The 26719-nt window shown below is 41.1% G+C and overlaps 1 protein-coding gene across 1 annotated transcript in view; it reads right to left on the minus strand.

Moving 5' to 3' along the window:
- Positions 1–26719, minus strand: part of PGM5 (phosphoglucomutase 5) — a 159588-nt gene that overhangs the window by 101063 nt on the left and 31806 nt on the right. Inside the window, exons 5-6 of the mRNA XM_012453555.2 lie at positions 26302–26492; positions 25542–25696 (exon numbers count right to left, since the gene is read on the minus strand). Of these exons, the coding sequence (XP_012308978.2) occupies positions 25542–25696; positions 26302–26492 (346 nt within the window). The remainder of the gene's footprint in view (positions 1–25541; positions 25697–26301; positions 26493–26719) is intronic.

Genomic DNA, 26719 nt, shown 5'->3' on the forward strand with positions numbered 1-26719 from the left:
AAAGTTAAATTTTATATTATCTTTCTTTTCTACAAATTGTTCTATGTATATCTTAATCTAGTATCCATCTGCAAATCAGTCAGGGGCTTTCAGGAAAGCAGAATCAGCTCTAAATATTTCTGTTATGTTTTGTTTTGTTTTTGAGATAGAGTCTCACTCTACCACCCAGGCTGGAGGGCAGTGGCATGATCTCCACTCACTGCCGCCTCCACCTCCCAGGTTCAAGTGCCTCAGCCTCCCAAGTAGCTGGGATTACAGGCATGTGCCACCATGCCTGGCTAATTTTTGTATTTTTAATAGAGACAGGGTTTCCCCATGTTGTCTCAGGCTGGTCTTGAACTCCTGACCTCAGGTGATTTGCCTTTCTCAGCCTCCCAAAGTGCTGGGATTATAGGCATGAGCCACCTCACCCAGCCAGCTCTAAGTATTTCAAACAGAAGTAATTTAATATAGAGAATCAGTTACCCAGATGATGGAAGAGCTAAGACACCAAACAAGAAAGTGAGACCACCCAGAGATAAACAACATCGGGAAAGTGCTGCAGCCTCTGAGGCTGAAGCCACCAACAGGACCTAGCCCTCCATCAGGGGTGAGAAAAGAAGTTGGCCATAGGCAGAGGCTTAGGCAATGGAACTCCTGGAGACACAGGGCAGATTAGGGAAGATCAGTGAGTGGGTCCGAGTGCAAATGTGAACATGATCAGCACACATCTCATTTCCTCTTTGTTACACTATGTACTCTGACAGGGACACGTGCACCTGCATGTCCAAGTGTGCATACACACACATATACTCCTCACACATTATTCACTGACCTAGGTTTCATCAGCTTTTCCTTTCAGATAAGAAGCCATCCATGGACAAAGCATACATCCCAAGTCACTCCTATGATCATCATAAGACTTTACACTTCTGTAACATTTCACTGTCCCAAAACACATTCAAAACTATCCATACATTTTTATTTTAGCTTTCATAACCACCACATGAGGCAATTCAGGTATTTTTATCTATTTTATAAGCAAGGAAATTTGGAGAGATTAAGGTATCCAAACAATGCATTGAAGAGTCAGGTCTGACATCACAGATTCAAGGCTGGACTTAAATAGACCAAGGCTGGACTATGTTATGGTCCCAATGAACACCTGATGGTCATAGGTGTGCACATCCATGACCAGGCTCTGAGGTACCACATCTGTCCATAGAATAATAAACAAGGGTATACCAAGCTAATTACTGGTAACAGCCTCTCTATTCTTTATATTTCACATTACCCATTTTAAGAAAATGTCATGACAATGATCATTTGTACAGCACATGACAGCGTACAATGTGCTGTAAGGGATATTATAATGGGGGAAGTATTTCCCCATTTGATCTATTACTCCTAAAATATAGCATGATAAATACCCATATCTAACCGGCATGCATTGTGAGTGAATAAGCCCAAGGTCAGTGGAGCCATTTTTATAGTCCTTATAGATAATACGAACCTTGCACCCTAATTCATGGATTCAAAGGGGTCAGTTTCCTTCATTTGTACTTAAGATCACAAGTACACGATTTTCCTTCAGATGTGACCTATTTCTGACTTCTCCAATGCACAAAATCATAAATAACAAAGCAGCTCTGACTCTTTGACCACACCAAGTCTCAGAGGTTTGCTGCTGGGAAGAATGTAACTCTAGGGTCTTCAGAGCCCCCAGAGGGGGTGCTGGGCTGAGACTGCCATCAATACAGCAGGAATGGCTGAGCCCATTAAATAGCAGGAATTCCTCTAGGTGTACATTTTCAGATAGTGCTTGATAATACCTTGATTTGGTTTGCAAGCAGTGACAGCTCCAAACACTGGGGTCAAGGTTGGTACTCTCCATGCACTTGAAAAGCCTCCTTAAGTGAGACTACAGATCAAAGGCAGCTATGCTGTTTGGTAGGGAGAATTTTCAGCCTGATGGGAATCTGATTTTAACAGTTTTCCAGCAGCATTCACACTCTGCAGAATGGAAAGGAGGAGGATATCCCAATAATGTAAGGCCCTAACAGAATTCTCTCAAGAGGAGAAAAGGCCATCCACTGCAGAAGAGACACAACTCTTGCCCTAGATGTTACACTGAAAATTCTTTCATTTCTAACACAAAATTGTTCTGTCTTGGCTCTGAGATAACTGACATTGCCAGACTGGGGGCGTTTAAATGCTAAGTAAAGACAGCAATAGATACGGGTTACCAGGGAATGCTTCTAAGCAAAGCTAAGTCTCTGAGAGGATCAGCAGAGGAGTTGTGGAGCCATCCTAGTCCTGCTTTCTTCCCCCAGACCCCTTAAGTATGGCTTCTTCTGCCTCAGCTTTAAAATGCCCCAGCTCAGTCCAGTGCAGTGCCCACTCTGATCATGGCCAAATCCTCCCCACAACCAATTCCTCCCAACCAGGATGCCCTTCTTTTCTAGACAGCTGGCTGGTAGAAATGGAGGCAGAGAAGCAAAGCTAAGGGCTGGGAGTTCAGCATTAAACTTATTTGTGTTTTGCTCTTTTGACCATAAAATGGCCACTGATGGAGACCCCATATATGTGTTGAAAATTGCCAGCAGTCTTAGTGCTTTAAAATTTGGGGAAAAATAAAAAAAAAAAAGCTCAAAACATATTATCTTCTATTTATCTTCTTTCTCAAACAACCAAATCTATACATCATGGTGTCTGTATCTCATTCCTAATTAAAAATTAATAATCAGCTATGGAATTGAGATCAATTGTGTGTTACATTTAATCAAAGGTATTCACCAGATTTCATTGATCTGATTTTTCTGCTGAAATTTTAAAGCAGAGGTTTATTTCTACATTGGGGCAGGGGTGCACTTGGTAAAGTATTAAGTAAAAGTTCCAGCCGTTGTGAAACGGGCCACCTGATCCTTAACACATTCTCTTTTTCAGCTGACTATAAAGCTCATATAAGCCTGGTTCCTCTCCTGGTATCATTTTACCCTCTGAACTTCATCTCCCAACACCTCCTTACTCCCTCTAACTCTGACACTCCAAGCAAGAAGCCACAGGGTGATACAGAGGGTTTAGGCTGGCGACCTGGCAGGGGTTCCTGGGAGAAGGAGAAGCGGGGCTTGACAAGGGAGCTATTCGTCTCCCACTCGTGCCACAGCCAGCTGATAAGACCCCCAGGGCTCAGACGGCATTCAGAAGGAGTCACTGCAGGTGCAGAAACCACAGCACAGCCAGTCAAGCATGGTAGCAAGTCATCCTGCCGAACAGCAGGCTGCGGCAAGGTGAGAAACACAGGAGAAGCCTGCAGCAGCAACTGCAGTGTTGGAGATTTCTTCTGTCTTGAACACAAAGCATCCTTTCTCCTATGGCCTTTTCAGTTTAGAACAAGCTATCAGTAACAGAGTCTTATTTCCAAAGCTCTTCTCTCTTGCACCCTCAATGCAGCAGGATGTTAACTAAAAGGTCTGAGGGCTAAAAATAATACCACTTGTCTATAAAGCTGAGCACAGGAATGGAGTCAGGTTCTGAACTCAAATGCCTTGTCTAAGCCAAAGCAGAATGGGAGGTGACAGAAACCCCGTGGGGCTAATTCCCAGAGAATCCCTTCCTGAGTCCACAGAGTAAATACAATGCATTCTAGTTGATTTGCCCAGTGAAATGGGAAACTTTGGTGAGCAGGCAGAGATGACCCCTGTAGTCCAAATAAGCTTGAGACACCTTTAGTCAAATTTAGCAAACAAAATGGAATCACGCCAGCAGGTGACTATAGGAAGACATATGGGGATGTGATATAGAGAAGGACAAAGTGGAGAGAAAGGCCCTTGGTGGCCCCAAAAACAGCTCTGCCTCTTGTCAGAGGAGAAACAGCAAAAAAAGAGATCAAACACAAAAGAATTAAGTTCCCTGCTCCCTGGTGGTATCAGAGAGGGCTTTGGCAATTGTGCATCTCAAGTAAAGAGTAAGGCGCACAGGGAGTAGTTACTGCCAAAGGCTTCCATGACACAGAAAGTGAAATCAAAATAACTCAAGAAACCAGAGGCAGGAGAGAGACACGGTCCAACTGAGGCAGAGTGAAAAAGCCTTTCTTGACTTCCTCCAAGGTCCAGCATCAAATTCCAAGAAGTCTGAGTGGCAGCATAGAACAATCTTTCAAGACAGGCCTCAGTGGCTATAGCTGAAGCAAACAGGTTTTGAAGACAGGAGTTGCCCCAGAATTGAGTCATATTTATAGGCTTTCTTGCCTCTTCCTCCTTGATGGGGTGTGTAATGTACTTATCTCTAGCATTAATTTTATTTCTCAATATACTTTGCTGTTAAAAATGCCTATCCTATATTTTGAATATTACCCAGAATGATGGAAATGAGAGGATATGCAGCTCAGTGTTTCATGACATGGATCATCCAGGGTAATTGATCAAAAATTTCCCCTAATGAAGATACAACACAAGCATTCCACACATCCCCTGGGCCCAGGAGAAATACAGCCTCTTGTTCTCTGACTCTCAATGTTTCTTCCCCAAGATCTCCCGGATTTGACAGGGATCTATGGGGCAGTGAAGAGCTTCTTGGGGCTAATCACATGTGCTTCTCAGCAGGATCAGCCTGAAAACTGAAGGCTTAACCCGTTGTCAATGAAGAAACCTCTGAATATGGCTCTGTCACTATGTCTTACTGTAGTTTGACAAGGAAACCCTGTTTCATGGGACTGTCTGTAAAACTGAGCTTAAAAATTGTGCCTACTTTATCTAGTCATGCTGTAGATGGGCCTAAAGATGATTCAGAGAGTGTTTATCTTAACACTGTGGAGAACTTAGCAGCTGGGTGGTGAACTCATTGAACATAGGCCGGCCAGTCTTCACACCTCCCATTGGTATTTGATCTTGGCTTTTCAGCTAACCTACTGGACCCCATTAGGAAAGAAATAATCTGTCAACATTCAGAGCTGAAAAGGAAATTGCGTTTTTGAGATAAGATTTTCTTTGTAGCAGGCGTATATTTTATTGGCTTTATCAAGTGTCTTTTCTCCACAGAGTTCCACAGCAGTAGGCTGTAAAATAACAAAATCACATAAAATCATGAAAGCTAGAAACACCCCTGTGAGGTTGCCTGCTTAAAGAGACCAAACAGAAAGCCCTAGAATTGGGCGCATTTCTGGGATATTCTGCTGCAATTGTGTAAGATCTGTCTGCGGGCCTTAATTTTCTCATTACCTACTTTTTATAAGCCAGGCACAAATAATTGGAACTGCTTATATAGCAAAAATTGTTGAGGTTTTGAAATGCCTCAACACCAAATGAGAAGAAAGAGAATAAATATCCTTTAGTCTTAATGTGGGTTCCCCAGGAGCAAACCTGAATCCTGAAATAAGAATTCAAACACACATAGTTTATTTTGTACCGCCTTCTTTGTACCACTAGTGTACCTTAACCATTGTTTCTATAATTGATGTACTTGTCTATATCTCTTCTTGGGCTATGAGATTCTCCAAAGTAGAGATGTGCCTCATCATTTCCTTGTGCACGGTATTTGGCCCAGAACAGTGTGGACACCAGCCTGACCAGGGCAGAGGAGGCTGGTAAAAAGAAAGGAAATGAATTTGTTCACATTGGGGAGACTGACATCTGGAGCACATGTACATTCAGGTCATTAGGTAGGAAGCAGGAAGACGAGATGAAAAGGTACCCAATAGCATATCCTTTCATTGTCTTTTATTTGGACCCATTGCCAGAATCAAGAACAAAGAACCTGGAAGCTCCTGGATTTATCACACCTGGTAGTCTGAGTGGACTCCAGTGATAGGGTGTCTGAGTGTATTTTGTGTGGCTACAAAGGAATATGAGGCTGGGTAATTTATTAAGAAAAGAGGTCTATTTAGCTCATGGTTCTACAGGCCACATACGAAGTCTGGTGCCAGTGTCTGCTCAGTGTCGGGTGAGGCCCTCAGGCTGCTTCCACTCATGGTAGCAGGTGAAGGGGAGCTGGCATGTGCAGAGGTCGCATGGAGAGAGAGGAAGCAAGAAGGCTGGGGAGATACCAGGCTCTTTGTGACAACCAGCTTTTGGGGGAACTGAGTAAGAACTCACCTCCTAGGGAGGGCATTAATCTATTCATGAGGGATCCACCCTCAGGACCCAGACACCTCCCATAAGCCTCCACTGTCAACACTGTCCATTAGACAAATTCTGATTCATATGTCAACATGAAACATATTTCAGCATGAGGTTTGGAGAGGACAAACATCCAAACCATAGCATATAGCTTTTGCAATTTATTTTCATTGATCAATCTACCTTACGCCAGAATGGGTGAAAAAGGACTTTTTATTTTTTCTGTATATGGCTATGTTGTTTTGTTAGGAGGTGAGCTCCTGAATCTCTTTATTGGTGCTCACAATGCCTGGGATATGATGGGCAATAGCATTTCAGAACTAATAGTGGAGGTAATAACCTAAGCTCAGTGGCATGAATGCACACTTCACATTTTATTAGCAGTGTTATAATTTTCTAAAAGATTAATATCACAGATGCACTGATATAAGAATGCCTTGAATTCTTTGAGTTTTCCAAAGGCAAATTTTAAGTGTCAGATACAAATTTGCTTTTCCAAATAATGAAAACCGAGGCAGATTTCCCCAAAGGTAAGAGCATCTTTAATTAATTCTGAAGGTAAGTGATTCTGAAGGTTAACTAGAAGAGGCAGGTATATTTTAGGTGTAGTGGACAATCTCCAAAGTTCTGCGAGTGCTAACATATGTGAGTCTGTGTGTTTGCACAGTTGCTTCCCAAAATATTTGGAAAACCCCTGGGGAGAATCCCCCGCTACTGAGAGTCGCCACCATAGGTGCCTTTCTTGCCCATGAGAACGATTATGGAGAAAGAATTTAGGTTGAGAACTGTTACACTCATAATTGAGGCCCAAAATGGAAATGTGCTGAGAGAGAAAATCATAAAGCGAAAGAGATAGAAAGGAATGAAGATAGCTAGGCAGGTATAGAAGGAACATGACTCCCTTTACATGGAGAAGCAGCCACAGGATAGCTCAAGTAATGCTGCTTTGTTACATCCATATTTTGACCCATTGTGGTGCCTATCCAAATAGCCCTGATTTCAGGCCAAGCCCCGGCTTGAGAAATGGAACCCACACAGTAACAACAGGTTTCCTACCACATCGATCTTGTTGTTGTTGGAGCAAATTAAAGCAGATGTTTCCTGTCCACTGTGAATCTCTCTTCCCAAAGAACACATCAGCATCCTCAACCTCTTCAAATCACACAAAAGACCAGGGACCTCCATGCAACTGGATTTCTCCTTAGCTGCACCATTCTATCTGTTAGGTCTGTTATCCCTAAACAATTAACATGTTCTGGAATGCTGTGTTCTCATAAACAGAATATGGCACACAGTCCTATAAAAGAAAGAAACTACTAAGAAAATGGTCCCTGCAGTCAATTAGAGGAAATGTAATTTCTGACCCGGGGCCACCATGGCCAGCTGGATACTGACGCATAAAGACACCCAACCCTTTGTAGCAGAGCAGTAGGTGGCACCCAGAAGGTGAGCCCTGAGATGGTCTAGAAATTCCTGTCCAAATGGGTCCATCAGTGAAGGATGATTTCATCCATTAAGGAAAACCGAGCCACTTGTGGAGAAAATTTGGCAACTCTTCGGCAGTGCCTTTTCCTCCTTTAGGAAGCAGGGAATACTGAGTAAAGGGAATGTAGGAAATGCTAGCATGTGATATTTATCAGAATCAGATCAGAAATGTCTCTGTAAACTCCATGACTTTCAGATACCATGAAGCATAGTGTGTAAGTTTCACTTCCAGTTGCTGGTAATGTTATGTTTAGAGACAGCATTTTCTTCAATAAGCAATTCAATAAAGTTGAAGATAAAGGAAGAAAAATAATGCAGACTACATCATAAAGTAATACTAGTAGGTAATAGTTATTGAGTGCGTCTTCTATGCTAATTACTTTATGTTTATTATCCCATTCAAGTTGCATGATGATCAGACAAGGTTAAGTACTCTAATTTTCATTTGACGTGTGAAAAAAAACAGGCATAGAGAGATTTGATAGCTTCCCTACATTACAGCTAGTAATGGTGGACACTGGACTTCAGCAGGTCTTTGTAAATTCAAAGCCCAGGTTCTCTAACACCATACATAGCACTTCGTTACTCACAATGGATGGTTTGCTACAGATGCTTTCCCTTTTCTTATCTGACCCATTGCTGTTCACAACATTGATCAACCACTAGAGTCAAGGCACTATACTCATACTAAGAAACAAAAACCAAGAAGTTGTGGTCCCTGTTCTCAGAGAGCTCATTTAAGCTCTTCCTATGAGTAACATTCATAACCTAAGAGAAGAAAGTTTTATTACAGTCACAAGTTCCAAATCCCCAGGCCAACATAAGTGGTTTCCTCTAAGCATCCTCATTGCCTCTGTTTGTAAATGTTGCTGAGGATAGCTGACTCTGTCACCAAATCATAAATTTTTTCGACAGTAAGCATGAATTTCGTTATTCATATACTATGTGACCCAGAGAAGGTATTCAATAAATGTTTATTGATAAGCAAATGAATACATTGTAATAAGTAAGTGACATCCAAAAGTAATGGCACTTTTAGGGAAATATCCACAATTCTAGAATTCTAGATTCTTCTTAAATAATGGATGGGAAAATCATATATATATATATATATATATATATATATATATATGTGTGTGTGTGTATATACACACACACACACACACACACAAACACATTATATATTTATATACATACACACACTTTATATGTATGTATATGTGTGTATATATACATATATATGCGTGTATATGTGTGTGTGTGTGTGTGTGTGTATATACATACCTTTATTTATATATACTTTTTAAAGAGATAGGGTTGCTGTATGTTCTATGTTGCCCAGGCTGGTCTCGAACTCCTGAACTCAAGCAATCCTCCAGCTTCAGCCTCAGCCTCTGTGAAACTACAGGCACACCCAGCTAATGGGCAAATAACCTATGAATGAATTAGAGGTACTTACAGTTTCCCACCCAAAATCATTCCCACTGCTTTTCATATTAAGAGAATCATGACTTTCTTCAGACATCTAGTACCAACAAATATGGCACAGAAGGGCTGCTGGAAAAGTTTCCTTGACTTTAAAAAGACACATTAACAGTAGATAGTCTCTTTTCTTCCATAAGTCCACATCATATGTGAGGGTAACAGCCCGCACTGCTGGGGCCTTTCCATGAAGAAATCTCATTGAGGTCAAGACCACATCCTGGGAATGATAGAACCTAGTTCCTTGAAGACATTGCTGAAGCAATCAATTACCCACTTCTGCTGCTGCCCCTTTCTAGACATGTTGATACGTGAGAGGTCACTTTTTCCTTATTGTTTATGACATTTGGAACTTAGGTTTTGTTACTTGCAACTGAGAGCCACGTTGCTTTCCAAAACCCTTGTTTCCAATCTTTGTGGCTATATCATGACTCCATAGCTAAGATGTGGTTTGGCCTCAGAGGTTTTCCACTCTGAGCATCACTTTACTTATTTGTAAAACGGGAAAAATAAAAAGCTTTTCTCATCGGGTTGTAAATTGTTATATCCTACAGGCTGGAATATTTTCTCTGGTAGATATTCCTCCTCTCCTCCTCATCCTCCTCCTCCTCCTCCTCCTCCTCATCCTCATCACCATCATCAAAAATATCATCATGATCATAGTTTATGTCAGCATCCTAAAAAAGCAATCAAATATTAGAGATATTTTGTATCTTCAAAGACTGCAACATTCTACATTGAATGTTTAGGGCAGCATCTAGACCTATAGTAGAGATAGCTAGTTTTCCCTCTATAACTCTCTCCCCCTCTATCTTAATAAGAAAACCCCTGGCTTTTAGCTATGCTCATGGCCATTTAGAATGAAGACTCTATTTCTCAACTGCCCTTGGAGCTATGTGTGGTCACATCACTAAGTCCTGGACAATAGGATATATGCAAAAGCGTAAACTGTCCACTTCCACGAATCTTCTTAAAAGATAGTGTGGTCCTTTGCCCTTCTTCATCCTCTCTCTAGTTGCTGCCTAAAATACAGGCATGGTGGCTGGAGTTCTCACTGTCTGGAACCCTGAGGACACAGGCTGCATTCTAAGGAGGCAGAGCTATGAGCTAGAAGCCATGTGGCCCCAGGGGGCTCTGTGCAGAAGAGCCACTATCCCAGCCCTTCCAGATGGGGAAAGCAAGGCTCTGAGAAGTGATGAGAATCAGTGGCAAAGTCAGATGGACCACCATGCTCACACACTCACTTCTCTGTTTGCTTTATTCTACTGCATTTGTGTAAGCTCCTCCTTGAGTCAGCTCACCTTGGCTGAATGGCATGCCTACCCACAGCCACAGCCCCACTCTGCTCTCTGATCTGCTCTAGGAGTTGGCCCTTGATGGAAACTTCCTCTTTAAATCCAAATGACCTTGTCCAAATCTCACATTTCACATTTCTTCACTCTCACATTTCTCACGCTCCTAACAACCACCTGATGTGATAAGATTCATGTAAAGAAACCCCACGTGGGGGGAAGTATCTACCTTTCACCTTCCAAGTCTCTCCCTAATGTACCAGAGAAATTGACTAACGGCTTTGCAGATAAAGGCACTCTAGAGGATGTTATGGATTTTTCTAAAGTCATTATAAAAGCCCCAAAAAATCCATTATAATGATAAATTGGGGTTGAGATGCTAATTACTAAAGAAAGTAGCCAGTGTTCTATTAGTAACAAAGAAGTCCACTTTCACAAATATTTCCTCTGTCCTCTCATGCCAGTGCACAAGTATATCAAAGAGCAATTCTTTTGGTCAGGATGTTTCTCTTTTTTCACTTGTATAGCTTTTGGCTAAACTGCTAAACAGATTATAAAATGAACAAATACTTAAAATATGCACACAAATCACATTATATGTTTTAATGGGATATGTGGGCAATACAAAATCAAATCCCTATCATCTGAATTAGTGGTAGGGATAAACATTTCAGGTCTGTTTGGGGGTTTGAAGCTTTTGGCCAGCATACAGAGACACAGATGTGTTTTAAAAGAAACTCTGTATTTTCCCAGAAAGATAATTTTTCTAAAGAGACAGGAGTTCTAGGGTTCTATATGTGTTTTATGAAACACCTAACAGAGGGAACAATGAATTTTCATTTGTTTTAGAGGATATTAACAAAAAGGTATGGATCAAAAGGCAATAGGGGCTGTGCATGGTGGCTCATGCCTATAATCCCAGCACTTTGAGAGGCCGAGGCAGGGGAATTGCTTGAGTTTAGGAGTTTGAGACCAGCCTGGGCAGTGTAATGAGAACTTGTCTCTACAAAAAATAAAAGGCCGAGCACAGTGGCTTATGCCTGCAATCCCAACACTTTGGGAGGCTGAGGTGGGTGGATCACGAGAACAGGAGTTTAAGACCAGCCTGGCCAAGATGGTAAAACCCCCTCTCTACTAAAAATACAAAAAAAAAAAAAATTAGCCAGGTGTGGTGGTGGGCACCTGTAATCCTAGCTACTGGGGAGGCTGAGGCAAAGAATTGCTTGAACCTGGAGGCAGAGGTTGCAGTGAGCTGAGATCCCACCACTGCATTCCAGCCTAGGTGACAGGGTGAGACTCTGTTTCAAAAATAAAATAAATAAAAGTAAAAAATGAGTCAGGTGGGGTGGTGCATGTCTGTGCTCCCAGCTACTTGGGAGGCTGAGGTGGGAATTCACTGTAGTGAGCTGTGGTTGTGCCAGCCTCGGCAACAGACAGACCCCCTCTCCACCCCTAAAACACATAGAGCTATTCCTAGGTCACTAACTGAAAGGCTCAGTATATTAATACATATTTTTAAAAAGCTAAGGAAATTAACAATAATTATTTTCAATGTAATCTGAAAAACTATAAAATACAGATATGTGAGGTGCACACGACAGTCCTCCAGAAGCTCTGATGTGCTCTGAAATGTGAATATACACAGCAAGGAGCACCCCGTCTCACTAGCATCTACATGTGGGAGACAGAGTCTGAGCATAGCCACTGGCTAATATTTAGTCCTTGATGTGGAAGCACGGGAGACTACTCATGAGAATCCACTGCCTATGCTTCAGTCTATTATCTATAAAGTGCCATTGCCATGACAATAAGTCATTGAATGCATCCTGTGGACTGGCACTGCTCTAACCCTATACATCTATTACCTAATTTAATCCTCAGTACTAGAACCTGTGCTACGGTTTGAATGTTTATCCCCTCCAAAATTTCTGTTGAAACTTCATCCCCACTGTGGCAGTATCAAGACGTGGGGGCTTTAAGGGGATTCTGGGCCAGGCGCGGTGGCTCATGCCTGTAATCCCAGCACTTTGGGAGGCCGAGGTGGATGGATCACAAGGTCAGGAGATCGAGACCACCCTGGCCAACATGGTGAAACCCCATCTCTACTAAAATACAAAAATTAGCCACGTGTGGTGGTGTGCACCTGTAGTCCCAGCTACTCAGGAGGCTGAGGCAGAGGAATCACTTGAACCCGGAAGGCAGAGGTTGCAGTGAGCCAAGATTGCACCACTGCACTCCAGCCTGGCAACAAGAGAAAGACTTCATCTCAAAAAAAAAAAAAAAAAAAAAGAAACAAAGAAGAGGGGATTCGGTCATGAGGACTCTGCCCTCATGAATGGATCAACTCATTCATGGATTAGTGGGTTAATGAGTAACCATGGGAACGGGACTGGTGGCTTTATAAGAGGAGGAAGAGAAACCTGAGCTAGTGTGCTCAGCCCGTCACCACGTGATTCCCTGTGCCACCTGGGACCTTCAAAGCATCCTTGCCAGCAAGAAGGCTCTCACCTGATATGCTCCTGGACCTCGGAATTCTCAGCCTCCATAACTGTAAGAAATGAATTCCTTTTCTTCGTAAATTACCCAATTTCGGGTATTCTGTTATAAGAAACCAAAATAGACTAAGCCACCCTGAGAAGTTAGGTAAACAGTTCAAGGTCATAATGCCAGAAGGCAGAGGAGGTAGAATCCAACCCCAGGTAGTCTGAATGCAGAGGCCAACAAAGGTCAGAGTTCCATGTCCCAGTTCATACATAAGCTCATTTGAGTACACTGGCAGACATAAACGCTTGCTTTTCTTAAGCTACATTCCCTCTCTCTCCCTTCCACCCCAAAATATAGGTAGTAGAATCTGTGTAAGACAATCTGTATGAACAATGTCATCATGATTTAAAAACACTCCCAGCTCTATCCTTGAGATTCACATTGAAGCCATGGACCTCCCTGAATCTAACAGAACACCTTACACAAAGAATATGAACACATTTTGTTGAAAGTGAAGTTCGCTGAAGGAAAAGGGAATGTGGAAGGGAAGATGAGGTCTATCAGGAATATCCAGTACCATGCAGTGTGCTTGGCACACAAAAGGGGCTAAAAGATGTTTTTTGGAAAATGAAAATGTAAGAGGTAGGCAAGGTGGGGAGGGGAGGAAGGGAAGAGGAAGAAAGGAAGGGAGGGAGGGAGGATAATTTGGGGTAGCATAATTTGAGGGAGGGAGGGAGATGTAGGGAAAGGGTGGGAAAAGGGAAAAAGGAATAAAGAGGAGAGGATGAGAAGGAAGAACAGATGACTACTGAGCACATGCAAAAGTCAGGATCAAGAACCACTGTTTCAATTTGAATACCACTGTCAGTTACTGGTGAGTAGCAGAGGATGTGCAGGGGTAGGAGGAGGGAATCCAGAACTGCACCCAAATGGACTCACCTAGCTCATACCCCTTTGCCATCAATTGGGTCCTAAATTACTGCAGGTACTCTTTCTGGAAGAAAAAAAGAAAGATCTTGCTTTGGAGGACAAATGCATCCATTCTCAGTCATTTGGTTTGGGAAGGAATGACCCTCCTCCTGGCTCTACCTAATGAGGGGAAGGAGGCTTATGACTGTCACTCTATCACATCCTCTATAGCCCCAGAGCATCAATGAGTCAGAGATAGTGCAAATCCCAACCAAAGATAAAACTTGTGATGTTTCCAGTTTCTTCTTGGAAAGAAAAGCTTTGTCTTCTGTCTTCATAGACAAGCTGGAGTAAGAGTACGGGGTCTAGAAATCCTGAAGACAGTTTCTACCTGGACCAGACAGTCAGAAACAGAGAGCCTAAAGATGAAGGTGATTCATCAAAGGCAGAGCAGACAAGACAGAATACTACGTTGAATGGTAGTATAATTTGAGCTGCTGGATTACGGTTCACCTGAGGCCAATCTACTTCAGTTATGTGGGCCAACACATTCCTTTTACTATTTAGGCCCCATTGCAGCTAGTTTTCTCTCATTTGCTGCACAAAGATCACCAGTGATACGATCTCTCTGTGAGTCCTGATGGATCTTGCATTCTTTAATACAGGCATCAACTCATAAGGAGTTTTCCTTCATGCCAGAATATAAACCCCCAATGCAATCAGGGACTCTAAAAGAACTTGGAACTCCAAATGACAAATTTAATCCTCAGGCAGAAGCCTGATCAGAGATGAGATGACTGGATTCCCAGGTCTGGATTCCACCTTCACCTGTGTAGGGCATTTAGCTAGGGGCTGACAAGATTTGTTTCCATTTTTTCCTAGGCTCAGCATCTTACATCCAACTGCTAACATAATATTTACTAGAGGATTTCATTGTAGTTAATTGTATCTTTTATGCTTCTGGTCATCGGTGTTGTCTATCTCAGATTTAAAACTTAGGCTGGGCCTGGTAGCTCACACCTCTAATCCCAGCACTTTGGGAAGCCAAAGCGAGTGGATCACTTGAAGCCGGGAGCTGGAGACCAACCTCGCCAACATGGCGAAACTCCGTCTCTAGTAAAAATACAAAAAATACAAAAAAATCAGCCAGGCACGGTGTCACACACTTGTAATCTCAGCTACTCAGGAGCCTGAGACATGAGAATTGCTTGAACCCAGGAGGCAGAGGTTGCAGTGAGCTGAGATTGCACCACTGCACTCCAGCCTGGGTGACAGAGCAAGACTTTGTCTCAAAAAGAAAAAAGAAAAACAAAAAATCTCTAGAAGGAATCATACCTGCTTAACCCACTTCACATAGCATATAAGGGAGAAAATCTGCTGACGCCTGATAAATACTTTTTAGTTCAGTTGCTGTTGATGATCTTACAGCTTCAAGCGGATCCTGAGGCAAAGATGTCAGATTCCAACCTTACCTTGAACTACAGTCAGCATTTTCCTGGAAGTCTTAAGTTAAAGCCAGGACTGCTTCTTTCAAAGTTTTATTGAACAGTAGTGATGTTCAATGTCCAAATTACAGACATCTTGGTTGGAATTAATTCTGCCTATCCGCTGTCATGTACAACCTTGGGGGTAATATAGGTCTCTCTCCCCACTCCCACCCCTACCCCCACACAAACCCACACAAATGACTTTCACTTGGAGTACAATTAGAACTCCTATTCTCACAAATAAGGAATCATGAAGAGATTATGGGGCTTGAGACAGAAAATCTGGTACCAATATTGACTAATTTGTTCTGTGTGACCTTGGGCAATTAACCTCTCAACATCACACTTTTCTGTAAATATAATGTCAATAATAGTGCCTGTCTCAAATACTTCTGAAGCTTTGTATGATAATCAAACAAGATGCTATAACACAGTGGTCCCCAACCTTTTTGGCACCAGGGAACGATTTTATGGAAGACAATTTTTCCACAGACTGGGAGAGGGGGATGACTTGGGGATGATTCAAGGGCATTCCATTTGTTGTGCCCTTTCTTTCTATTATTATAACGTTGTCATATATAATGAAACAATTATACAACTCACTGTAATGTAGAATCAGTGGGAGCCATGAGCTTGTTTTCCTGCAACTAGACAGTCCCATCTGGAGATGATGGGAGACGGTGACAGATCACCAGGCATTAGATTCTCATAAGGAGCATGCAACCCAGATCCCTCACATGCACGTCTCACAGTAGAGTTTACTCTCCTCTGAAAAGCTAATGCTGCCGCTAATCTGACAAGAGGTGGTGCTCATGTGGTGATGCTCACTCACCTCCTGCTATGTGGCCCAGGGTTGGGGACCTCTGCTGCAATAGAGTTCACTTGTAAATAAAAATGCCTAACTGAGCACACAAAACTTTCAGGCAGCATCTTGATTCATCTTGTGCATCTATCTTAGATACTATTTTTCCCTCAGGATGACAGATAAAGTGGAATCAGTGATATTTAGCAAGCATTTAAGCAGTGTTTCAACAGACCCAGCTCAACACTACCCTAGAAGGTTGGAGCTGAAATCCATTGTAAAACTTTTTTGGGCAGGAGAGCTACAAAATACATTTTGAAATATAAAGCACACACAAGAACTGCAATGCTCTTTCACTCCAGAAGTACCTTTGGGCCTAAGATGACTTATCCTCCTCCATTTTAAAACGTTGTCAAGCACCAAGCTTCTCTGGTGGTTTGACAAAACATATGGTTCAGAGTTAAGCTGGGCTAAACTACCTTCCTTATATCTTTTATATCACCAATAAATTTGACTACTGACTCTGATATCTGAGAACCTCCAACTCTGTAAGTTATGTCTTTTCTGAAGACAAGATTGCAGGCCATATATTTATGTCCTAGTTCATCACAAAGAGAAAAGTAGTAGACAGTGATTCCAGAGACAACTTAACTCACCTGAACCTAACCAATGTTTATTGGTGGTCTGGTAAATGTAAACCTCTATGCTGGGAACTAGAGTCAGTCAAAGAGAGCAATGATTCCTGCCCCTAGTCAGAAAAGATGTTCCAAGAGAGACATTTTATTTTATTTTTAAATAAATAGAGTTTGACTATTTTTATCACATTTATCAAGGTATAGTTATAGAAAATAAAATTCATCACTTTTTTTTTTTTTTTTTTTGAGAAGGAGTCTCACTCTATTGCCCAGGCTGGAGTGCAGTGGCAGGATCTCAGCTCACTGCAACCTCTGCCTCTCAGGTTTAAGCGATTCTCCTGCCTTAGCCTTCTGAGTAGCTGGGATTACAGGCCTGTGCCACCACACCCAGCTAATTTTTGCATTTTTTGTAGAGACAGGGTTTTACCATGTTTGCTAGGCTGGTATTGAACTCCTGACCTCAAGTGATCTGCCTGCCTCAGCCTCCCAAAGTGCCAGGATTGCCAGGGTGAGCCACCATTCCTGGCCAGAATTCATTACTTATAAGTGTACAGTTTCATGAGCCTTGACAAATACGTATACGTGTGTGTGTGTGTGTGTGTGTATTTGTATAACTACCACCATAATCAAGATATGGAACATTTTTATTAGCTCAAAACATATACCTCATGCCTCTTTGCAGTAACCAATGGGACTGATTTTTAAATTGAATATTTTAAGTCACAAGGAATAAAAGAGAGAGGTTATTTAACCAAATGGAGCCTCCGAAAACCAAAATTGAGATTAGAAAGGCAGGCCATGAAGTTGATGTTCCCACCAGACGACAACCGCATGCCACATAGTCGAGACTGAGCGGCACCGAGACTCAGTGGCCTTGAAACCCCGGCTTAAAGTGGCCTTGAATCCCTAATCACACAAGGTGATGTTAAGGAGCTTCTTTCAGTACTAGATCCATCCACCACTGGTCAAGTGACTTGTTTAAACCAAGAAAGGCCACATCAGTGGAAGGGCTGAAAATAGGCTGCTGGACACCCTAAATGATGACAATACCCTTCCAGAGACAGAATCTGAGTGTCAGAGCGTCCCTAAAAATACAGAAGATAAAAGAGAGCTGACTCCAAAAAAGGTTCATCTTTCAGTTCTCATGGAAGGGTGATGACGACTGTATATTTTAGCACTTGGGTTACTTAATGCTCATCGAAGTGTTTTTCTGACTAACTCAGATAGCAGAAACCAAAGCTGGCTCAGAAAAATTGAACAAAAGATGATTTATCCAGCATTTCCAAGAGGATTTATCCAGTATCTCCAAACTTCCTGCAGTTTATAGTCCTAAGCGTTAACAAGTTATTCCTCTCACTCTACAGTTAATACGTGAATACTCTCTACTAACTATAGACATGAGATCACTTTCCCATTAAACACCAACTCTTAGAAACACACAATAACAAACTTAAACCAGTCTCAGCATCCTTTCCAATAGGTCAACACACAAACCATAAAGGAAGGCCACGTTATGCATCTTGTAAATGTCCTGGTAATAAATCCAGTCCTCATTTGATTTGCCAGGGCAAGGAATAAATAACCTTGACCTTAAGTTCAGGCTGTGGAGAGTTTTTAATTCTCAACAAGGAAATAACTACCATGCAGTTGCTTCATTTCATTTCACCTTGATTAAGTTGTATTTGCTAAGAGCATCAGTACGCACATATCATTACTAAAAATCCAACTCATTACAAACTCACCTAAAGGTAAATGAAAACCACAAATCAGGCATAGTTTTATTACTTCCAAAGGAGACTGGGTCATTAGGCACCATTCATTTCCTTCTTATTATTTGGGTATGTTTTCTTTTGCAACCAAGTGATAGCATCACCAAATTTCTCTTTGTACAAAAGTCAAAAGAAGCATGTTGATAGTTCATAGTAGTTAACTTTTCGAAATATCTATTGGGATGGAAGGAACATGGTATCAAAGGACTTACTGAGAAGGGGATGCTTGACTCAAGCCATAAAAGATAAAGAAGAACAAAGTGGGATGAGATGGGGCAAAGGGAATATATTTCAGGGACAGAAGTGTGTGCAAAGGCACAGAAATGTGAGGGTATTGAATTTGGGGAACTGTAAGCAGCATAATATGCTTAGAGGGCCGGATAACAATGTCACAGGAGTGAAGTGTTTCATATAATCAGGAGATGGAATCTCCTGCAGGCATTCAAAGCCCACCAACCAATTTTAAACAAGGGAAGAAAATGTGTGACTTTCTGCTTTAGAACAACTGCCCTTGGGATAGTACAGAAGGTGAAGTGAAGAAGAAGTCTAGAGAAAGTGGGAACAGTTTGACTATTACAATTGTCCAAGCAAAAGATCGTGAGAACCTAAAGGAGAAGTGAGACTGGAGAATAATGATTTTCAAACATTTAACACATGTTGCCCAGGCTGGTCTCAAACTCCTGACCTCAAGTGATCCACCCGCCTCAGCCTCCCAGAGTGCTGGGATTACAGGCGTGAGTCACTGCGCCTCGCTATAATTCATCTTCTAGGGGAGCATTTGGGTGTGACGATCTGTGGCCTCTTTCAGCTGCTTCCTTACTTGCTCTTTTAGCTCATGCATGACTGTTGCTTCCGTGGAGATTTTCTGGCTAGTGTACGTTCTCTCAGTTGTGTGGCTGGCAGCATCTGAAAGTACTGTATACTTTTCACCTTATTTTTACTTTTTAATTTTTTTAATTTTAAAGACAAGATTTTTCCAGGTTGGCCAGGCTGGTCTCAACTCCTGGGCTCATGTGATCCCCACCTCAGTCTCCCAAAGGGTTGGGGTTACAGGTGTGACCTGCCACCCTCGACCTTCCACCTTATTTATTATTTAAAAAATTAAAATATGTATACAGAAAAGTTGAGGACAGTACAGTGAACGCCCATAGTACCCATCACCCAGATTCCCCCATGATCCTTTCCCTGTATTTGCCTTACATAAGGATGAGTGTCGTGTGGTTTTTTATTCTTGTGGAACTGATTCAAAATCATACAGAACCTTTTGTCTTGTCCAGTGGACTTACTTTCGTGTAGCCCTCCCTAGCATGAGTAAGTATGCTTTTGCATGGCCACACTTAGAAACAGCAGTTCTCTAATTTTAAAAGTAGTTCATTTTACAAATGTATAACTAAACTTACAGGAGGTAAGAGGAATATCTGAGGTCAAATGTGAAAGCGAAGTTAAACCCAGCTCATTTGGCCTTTGAACTAATGACGTGCCTTTCCCTGAGTACATGTGCTATTTGTGGATTTTAACAACCCACATGGGGAGAGTGAGTGAGTCTTAGGACCTTGCGATGGAGAATGGCAGTGAGACTTCTTATCAGTCATTCTCGTCCCTCTGGAGGGTGATACTGCCAGCAAAGAGGCAAACTGAACAGTCTAGTCATCCACTGGCCCCAGGGATTAGTGATACATCTGGAATGAGGGAGAATTATAAGTCCAGGATTATGCCAAGGTTTATTATTTAGATAATAGGTGACTCACTCAGAAACTAAACACAGGAAAAACATTTTTCAGGAAAAATTGGAATAGTTTCTATTTATACATGTTAAATTTGAGTTGTCTATAATAGATCTGTCTACTGATATCAATTTGGATATCAAAATCAGAGTAAAATTGTATCTAAAGATAAAAGATGAAAATTAGAAGTGCCTAAAACTGACATGGGTCTAATATCCTAGGATATCCAAGGAACTACTGCAAATTCATCAGACTAAAAAGAACCCTAAATAGAAAAAAAAAAATGGTCAAAGACAGGAATAGGCAATTAATAGAAAAGGAAACTCCCAAATTTCTCAAGCATATGAAGAGATGTTCAAGCTCATTAGTAACGTGAGAAATGAAAAACTAAAATTGCAATGATATGTTACTCTGTATCTTGTCTACTGGATAAAAATTAGAAAGCTAGACAACATAAAGTGTTGGCCTGGATTTGAAGATACAGAAACTTAAAGACTGTTTGGAAAATCAGGCGAGAGATGGGCATTCTGGAGTGCAATCTGACAACATTTAGTCAAAATTGACCAGATTAAGTATAGACAACCCCTCTGGCCCAGCAATCCTCCTTCTGAATACACATGTTAAAGAGACTCTCACACACATCCACAGGGTACCTGTCCAGCATTATTCACTGCAATAGGAAGTGAGAAGCAGTCTGAGTGACCACTGCTGAGGGAATCAAGAGGCAAAATAGCATGATGCTCTCATGGACAAGTAAGCAGCAGTCAAAAGCTACACCCTCAATGGACGTACAGCCATTGAGATGATCTTAATATGTGGTCTTTAGTGGAAAAAAGGTAAGAAATTAAATACAATCTTTTATATAGTACTAGTCACATTAAGTAAAAACATATGCAAAAAATATATACACAAACAAAAGGCTACCCAAGAAACATATTTATCTGTGGTTGTCTATGGTGGGGCAGTCAAACAGAGAGAATGGAAATGCATTATCTTTTTTAAAGTAATCAGAAATGAGCCTTCCATCAGACAAATTATGAAAGAATTGTTCAATGATGAGTATGATTAATTCAACTCTCTATGCCTGAGGTCCAAAAAAGAGAGAAGAGGATGAGACTAGGACATAAGCAAGTAGAAATTAGCAAAAATATGAGCCATTGTGCCAGTTATGCTGATGGCACTTTGTCACCTTCTACCCCAAAATCCCCACTTCATTAAATGGCCTGTTCTCTTCCCTAGGAGATGGAACTCCATAGGCTGCCGTCTGGCTTCCAGCACAATTTGCTTATAGGAGGCACCAGCAGGAGGTTGGAGGGTGAGAGTAGAGACAAGTTGGGGTATTTCTCCTTCCCTGCCAAGTTCAGCTCCTGACTGACAGCCCACCTTTCACAACTCCATACCTCCCTAGGCTATGATTACCCTGACCCCTCCTCTGGACCCTTCTTAGTTCTAGGGGTATTAACAGCTTTCTGCTGTTGCTGGTGCTGAGGCACCTCCCCATTCCTTCTTGTTTTTTGTTGTTGCTGTTGCTGTTGTTTGTTTGTTTTTTGTGGGTTTTTTGTTTGTTTTTGTTTCCTTAACTTCACCCATATCTTAGACCAGGTAATTAAGTCACTATTACTAAATTCTGTTTAGTAAGCCCTCTTTGAGGATGCCATCTCTCTCCCGCGTTGATCCTAACTGAATCAGCTATACAGAGTTCCAGGACAATAGCGTGTATGATAAAGGACTTTTCTTCTTTTTTTCTTTTATTTTAATATAGGTTACATTTGAACATGTTTACCTGCTAAAGCAAAATAATTCCCATCATTCTGTAGCAGAAGCAATGCATGGGAAACTAAGTAATTAGATATTAGCTCACATCACTCTCTCTCCCCCTACTGTCATCCATCATGACCGATCTGGGAGATGAAACAGCACAGATCTAAAGGATGCGGTAAGAATCGAGGTCACCGCAGATCAGTAGATACTTGCATACTTGCAGGATTAACACTGTCTGGATTCCAATGATGAGCTGAGTATGTTCAAGATAAAGCTATAGTACACATTGTAGATTGGGGATTGGCAACAAATAGCTGTAGACTACATTCTGAGGAATAAGTGTTTTCACATCTGTGGGTATCGTTTCTAATCCCAGCATCACAGTCAGGTCCAGATGCCTGTTTCTGATCTTTGGTCCTTTCCCTAATCTCCTCCAAGAGTCCTTCCCTGGGTCACCCATCTAAGCAAGATGCTCCATACCCACCAATGAGTATTGTACCAAGTTCATTTCCCCTAGCCTGTGTTGCGATTTGTGTTTCTGTTTTCCTTACGTGTTATTCTTTGACTTCCCACTTAGATCTAAGCACCACCATAGGACTGTCTAGGACATAGGAGGTCCTTAATAAATATTTCTTGAGTGGATACATGGTGAACCATAGGGGTGGCAAAAGAGGAAATAGAGGGTAGATGAGCACTAATCCTTTCACCACCATGTTTATGGGTGGTGGACCTTGGATGGCCTTCCTCATAGTCAAAACATACTTCTTAGATCTGGCTTCTTGGGATGTATTCAAGGATGCTAGCCTTGTTTGAAACTGTAAATATGTCTAGTGAGTAGGGCTTGAGTCTGTGTGTTTTGCACAGTATTCGGCACTGCCCCAAGCACAGATGGGTGCTTCATAAATATTATTGAAGGATGATGACACGAAGGATTATTTAATACCTCCACAGGGGGTGGAGATGGATCTCAGGCCACAAACATACTTTGAATGTGTTTTACTTCTGAAATCATTTGAACCAAAATGTTTCAGCAACACAGATTCATCTGTGACCACAAATCAGACACATTTAGAATGACAAAGCCCCAAAAGAATGCCATTTTCGAGGCTGAAACTGTATTATTCTGGGGTAAATGGAATCCTTGTTTTAGTGGCACTGTAAGAGTAGAAATTAAAGACACTGAAAATCTTCCCTTGGGAAAACACAGTTATCTGTGAACAATGAAAGTTTGTCTGAATAATTCATCAGCCTCAAGAGTACAGGCCTACCCTTATTCTGGAATCCCAGGAGTTTAGGCAAGTGTGTCATTTAATGGGTCTCAACTCTGTCCTCAGTTGTTATTCTTCCACGGCCTGACATTTATGGGCACATTCCTATAATTTCACTAATTTAAAAAAAATAAGCTATATGGGAAACCACTGTCAAAGTCAAAATTTTGAAGCTGCATTAATTTTACCTAGGAAGAAAGAAGCTTATAAAGTGTCCATCATGAGAATCCACCTGGGACCTACACAACAGATCAAATACCCAGAACAAATCACCACGTCAGAGCCCCACAGAATTCTGAATCCCAACCAGCAAGCATGAATAATCCTTTTAAACGGTCACTTACATATCAGAACAGGTCCTTTGTGAAATTTCTAAGCAAGGCCTCTGGTTTCTGACTGAAACAGAGATTTATGGGGAAGGGAGTGGGTAAAGTGAAATCAAGAACTACTGGGAAATTTCCACGAGAAACAAGGACAAATGGTTTTTGTTGTCAGAATAAAACTAACCACCCCTAGCCATGGCTAGGAAAGTTACTGGCTAGCCCCTGGGGGAGTTGGACAATATTCTCAACTGGTTTATCAGGGACCCTTTTGATCCAATTATAGTTACTGGGCAGACACAGTAATACCCTATTATCAGAAGACCTACTTTCAAATCCTGGGTGAATTTCTAATTCACTGTGTGACCTTGTACAAGTCACTTAAGCTCTCTGATCATTGGTTCAACATCTTTACTATGGGGAGAGTAATGCCTATCCCAATTACCTCAAGAAATTATTACAAAGATCGAGTGAGATGATAGGTGTACAAATTCTTTCTAAATTATAAGATTCTATATAAATGGAAGGGTTAAATATACTCCCGTATTATTAAATACCCTACATAGCTCTCAGGATCCTATATGACTCTAAGTTCTCAATTTCTAAAAATTGTCCCATTTTTGCTTTGTTCCCTACAGTCCTATGGAGTCTTTTTTCTTTTTTTTTAGGAAAGGTGTAAGCAAAAGTAAATGGGAGAAAACATGGAATCACATGCCACTCTTCGGTGCTGCTAGGCAAGAATTTTAAACTGAGTTTAGTTCACCATCATGGACTTGATGTCCATATCACCTCAGGGAGACAAGTAGAGTGGGAGGCATACAAAAGGTAGGTGATTCTTCTCCCCTCCAGTGAAGAATACTAGGTCTATTTACAAAAAATACTACCAGCAAATAATTGGAAAATTAAATTTATAAAACATTTACAATAGCATCAAAATAAAGAAAATGCCCAAAAATAAATTTAACAAAAATTGTATAAGATCTCTACATTAAAAGTAATGAAATACATGTAAGAGAAATTAAAGAAAACCTAAGTAGAGAGATATACCACATTCATGTATTAGAAGACTCAATATTATTAAAATACAATTCTCCCCAAATGGCTCTATAAATTCAACATAATCCCAATCAAAATCCCAATAGGCTCTGGTAGAAATTGAGATGTTGGTTCTAAAATGAAATAAAATGCAGAGGACCTAGAATATATAATTTTCCCTTAGCTTGACAAAGAAGAAAAACATGTTGGAAACTGTTTTCAGTGTAATATTTACATAAGAATAAACAGATACATCAGTGGTACAGAACAGAGAATCCTGAAATAAATCCACATATATATGGTCAACAGATTTTTAATAAAGGTGCCAAGGCTATTCAGGGGAAAGAAAATTATTTTTTAAAAATAGGATTGAACAACTGGATATGGGACATAAGTGAACCTAATAGGGTTAGTTAGAGCCCTACTGAGTGAATCTCTTGTTGGGTACTTTCCGTATACTGTCTCAATTCATTCTTATAACAAACTTATAAAGTATCATTTTTCTATTTGTACAGAGCTAATAAGGCTATAAAGCTAGCATTTGAACATAATATAATCTGACCTCAAAACCCATGCTTTCCTCCCTCACTTATACATACATACTTTCAAATTAATAAGTTTTGTTGCTAAACATTTATATCATATTTACTATGTACCAGGCACCATGTTAAATGTTCTACATGAAACACCTCATTCAGACTTTATAACAATCCATATGAAGATACTATTATCATCCACATTTTACAGATAAGAAAACTGAGGCACAGAGATTAAATAAGTCTCCTAAATTCCCATGGCTAGTAAGTGGCAGAACAAAGAATTATGCTCAGGCCACCTGATTCTCCAGCTTCTACCCAGTACACTGTACCATGTTCCCATGCTTTCAGCACATTCCCACATGGAGCAGGGGAGAATGAGTCCCAGCAACCAACAAAGGAGACATCGATGTCAGCAGTCTACGATAAAGTTTTTCACAGTGACATCCTTGCTTACCTGTCCAGGGCTGTGCTGGTGGGCATACTCCTCCCAAATCCACGGATCCCCATCTGACGGAAATATGGAATGCAAGACAGGTTGGCAGCAATGATGGCCAGGGAGTCAGAAGGGCTCACAAAGAAGCCATTTTGGCCTAGGATCATATAACGGTCCTGCAGGAAGGAATGTGTGAAAATGATTAGACAGAAGCATCTGCTGCTAGCAGCCCATTCCCATAATCATCAGAATCCACTTTACTGCCATCTTACATTTAACAACCTAACAACTTGAATGAGGCCAAAGAGAGCATGGGAAACATTCTTCTAAATCCCTGAGTATCAAGGGCCCAGAATCTTGACACATCAGGAATATGTTGCACCTGTTGAAATGTGGATGACTACCTCAAGCTTTAGAAGCCACCAAATACCTAATCCTTTCTTTCTCCTAAATCGTAATAGAGAACAATGGTTCTTGCAGAAATAGCTAATTTCTTAACATGATGCTTTCCGCAACACCAGCCATAAATAAAGATGATTTATTGAATAATATATATTTTTAAATAAACAAACTTTTTATGCCATAATGTAAATCTGGAACTAAAAAAAGTAATCACTATTTAATTGCAATACTTAGCCATTAAATGGAAGAGCAGATGCAAAGCCAGTTAGGGCACACATGTCCCATACATGTTAGCTCCAGATGTGTTCATTCTCTGCTTTCCAGTGTATGGCTCATTATATGGTCAAAGGGTCAGGAGGAAGAGAGCTTTCCTACTTACCCCATCAGCATCAAATGCAGCTCCAAATCCATATTCTCCTCCTTTCATGGCTTCCACAAGAGTCGTTGCATATGTCAGGTTTGGGTCAGGATGCTGCCCTCCAAAGTCTTCCAGAGGAACACAGTTTATCGCAGAATTGGCTGGGGCCCCCAGCTCATCACACAGAACTTTTCTCACATAAGGCCCCATAACTAAAAATAGATACACAGCAATATGAAATATTTGCAGAACTTTCTCCCCAGAGTATTTTGTTCTGAATAGTATAGGAAACACCACTTAAAAACCCAGAAGAAAAAGATAAATTTACAGGCTTTTTACAGACACAATATAGAACAATATTTGCTTTAACTACTATTTATTGAGCATCTACTATGTGCCAGTTACTGTGTTAGGAATACTCAAGATGTATTCAATCAAC

Source organism: Aotus nancymaae, unplaced genomic scaffold (assembly GCF_030222135.1).
Source record: "Aotus nancymaae isolate 86718 unplaced genomic scaffold, 86718_ANA_hifiasm-v0.15.2.pri h1tg000041l, whole genome shotgun sequence".
Taxonomy (NCBI): domain Eukaryota; kingdom Metazoa; phylum Chordata; class Mammalia; order Primates; family Aotidae; genus Aotus; species Aotus nancymaae.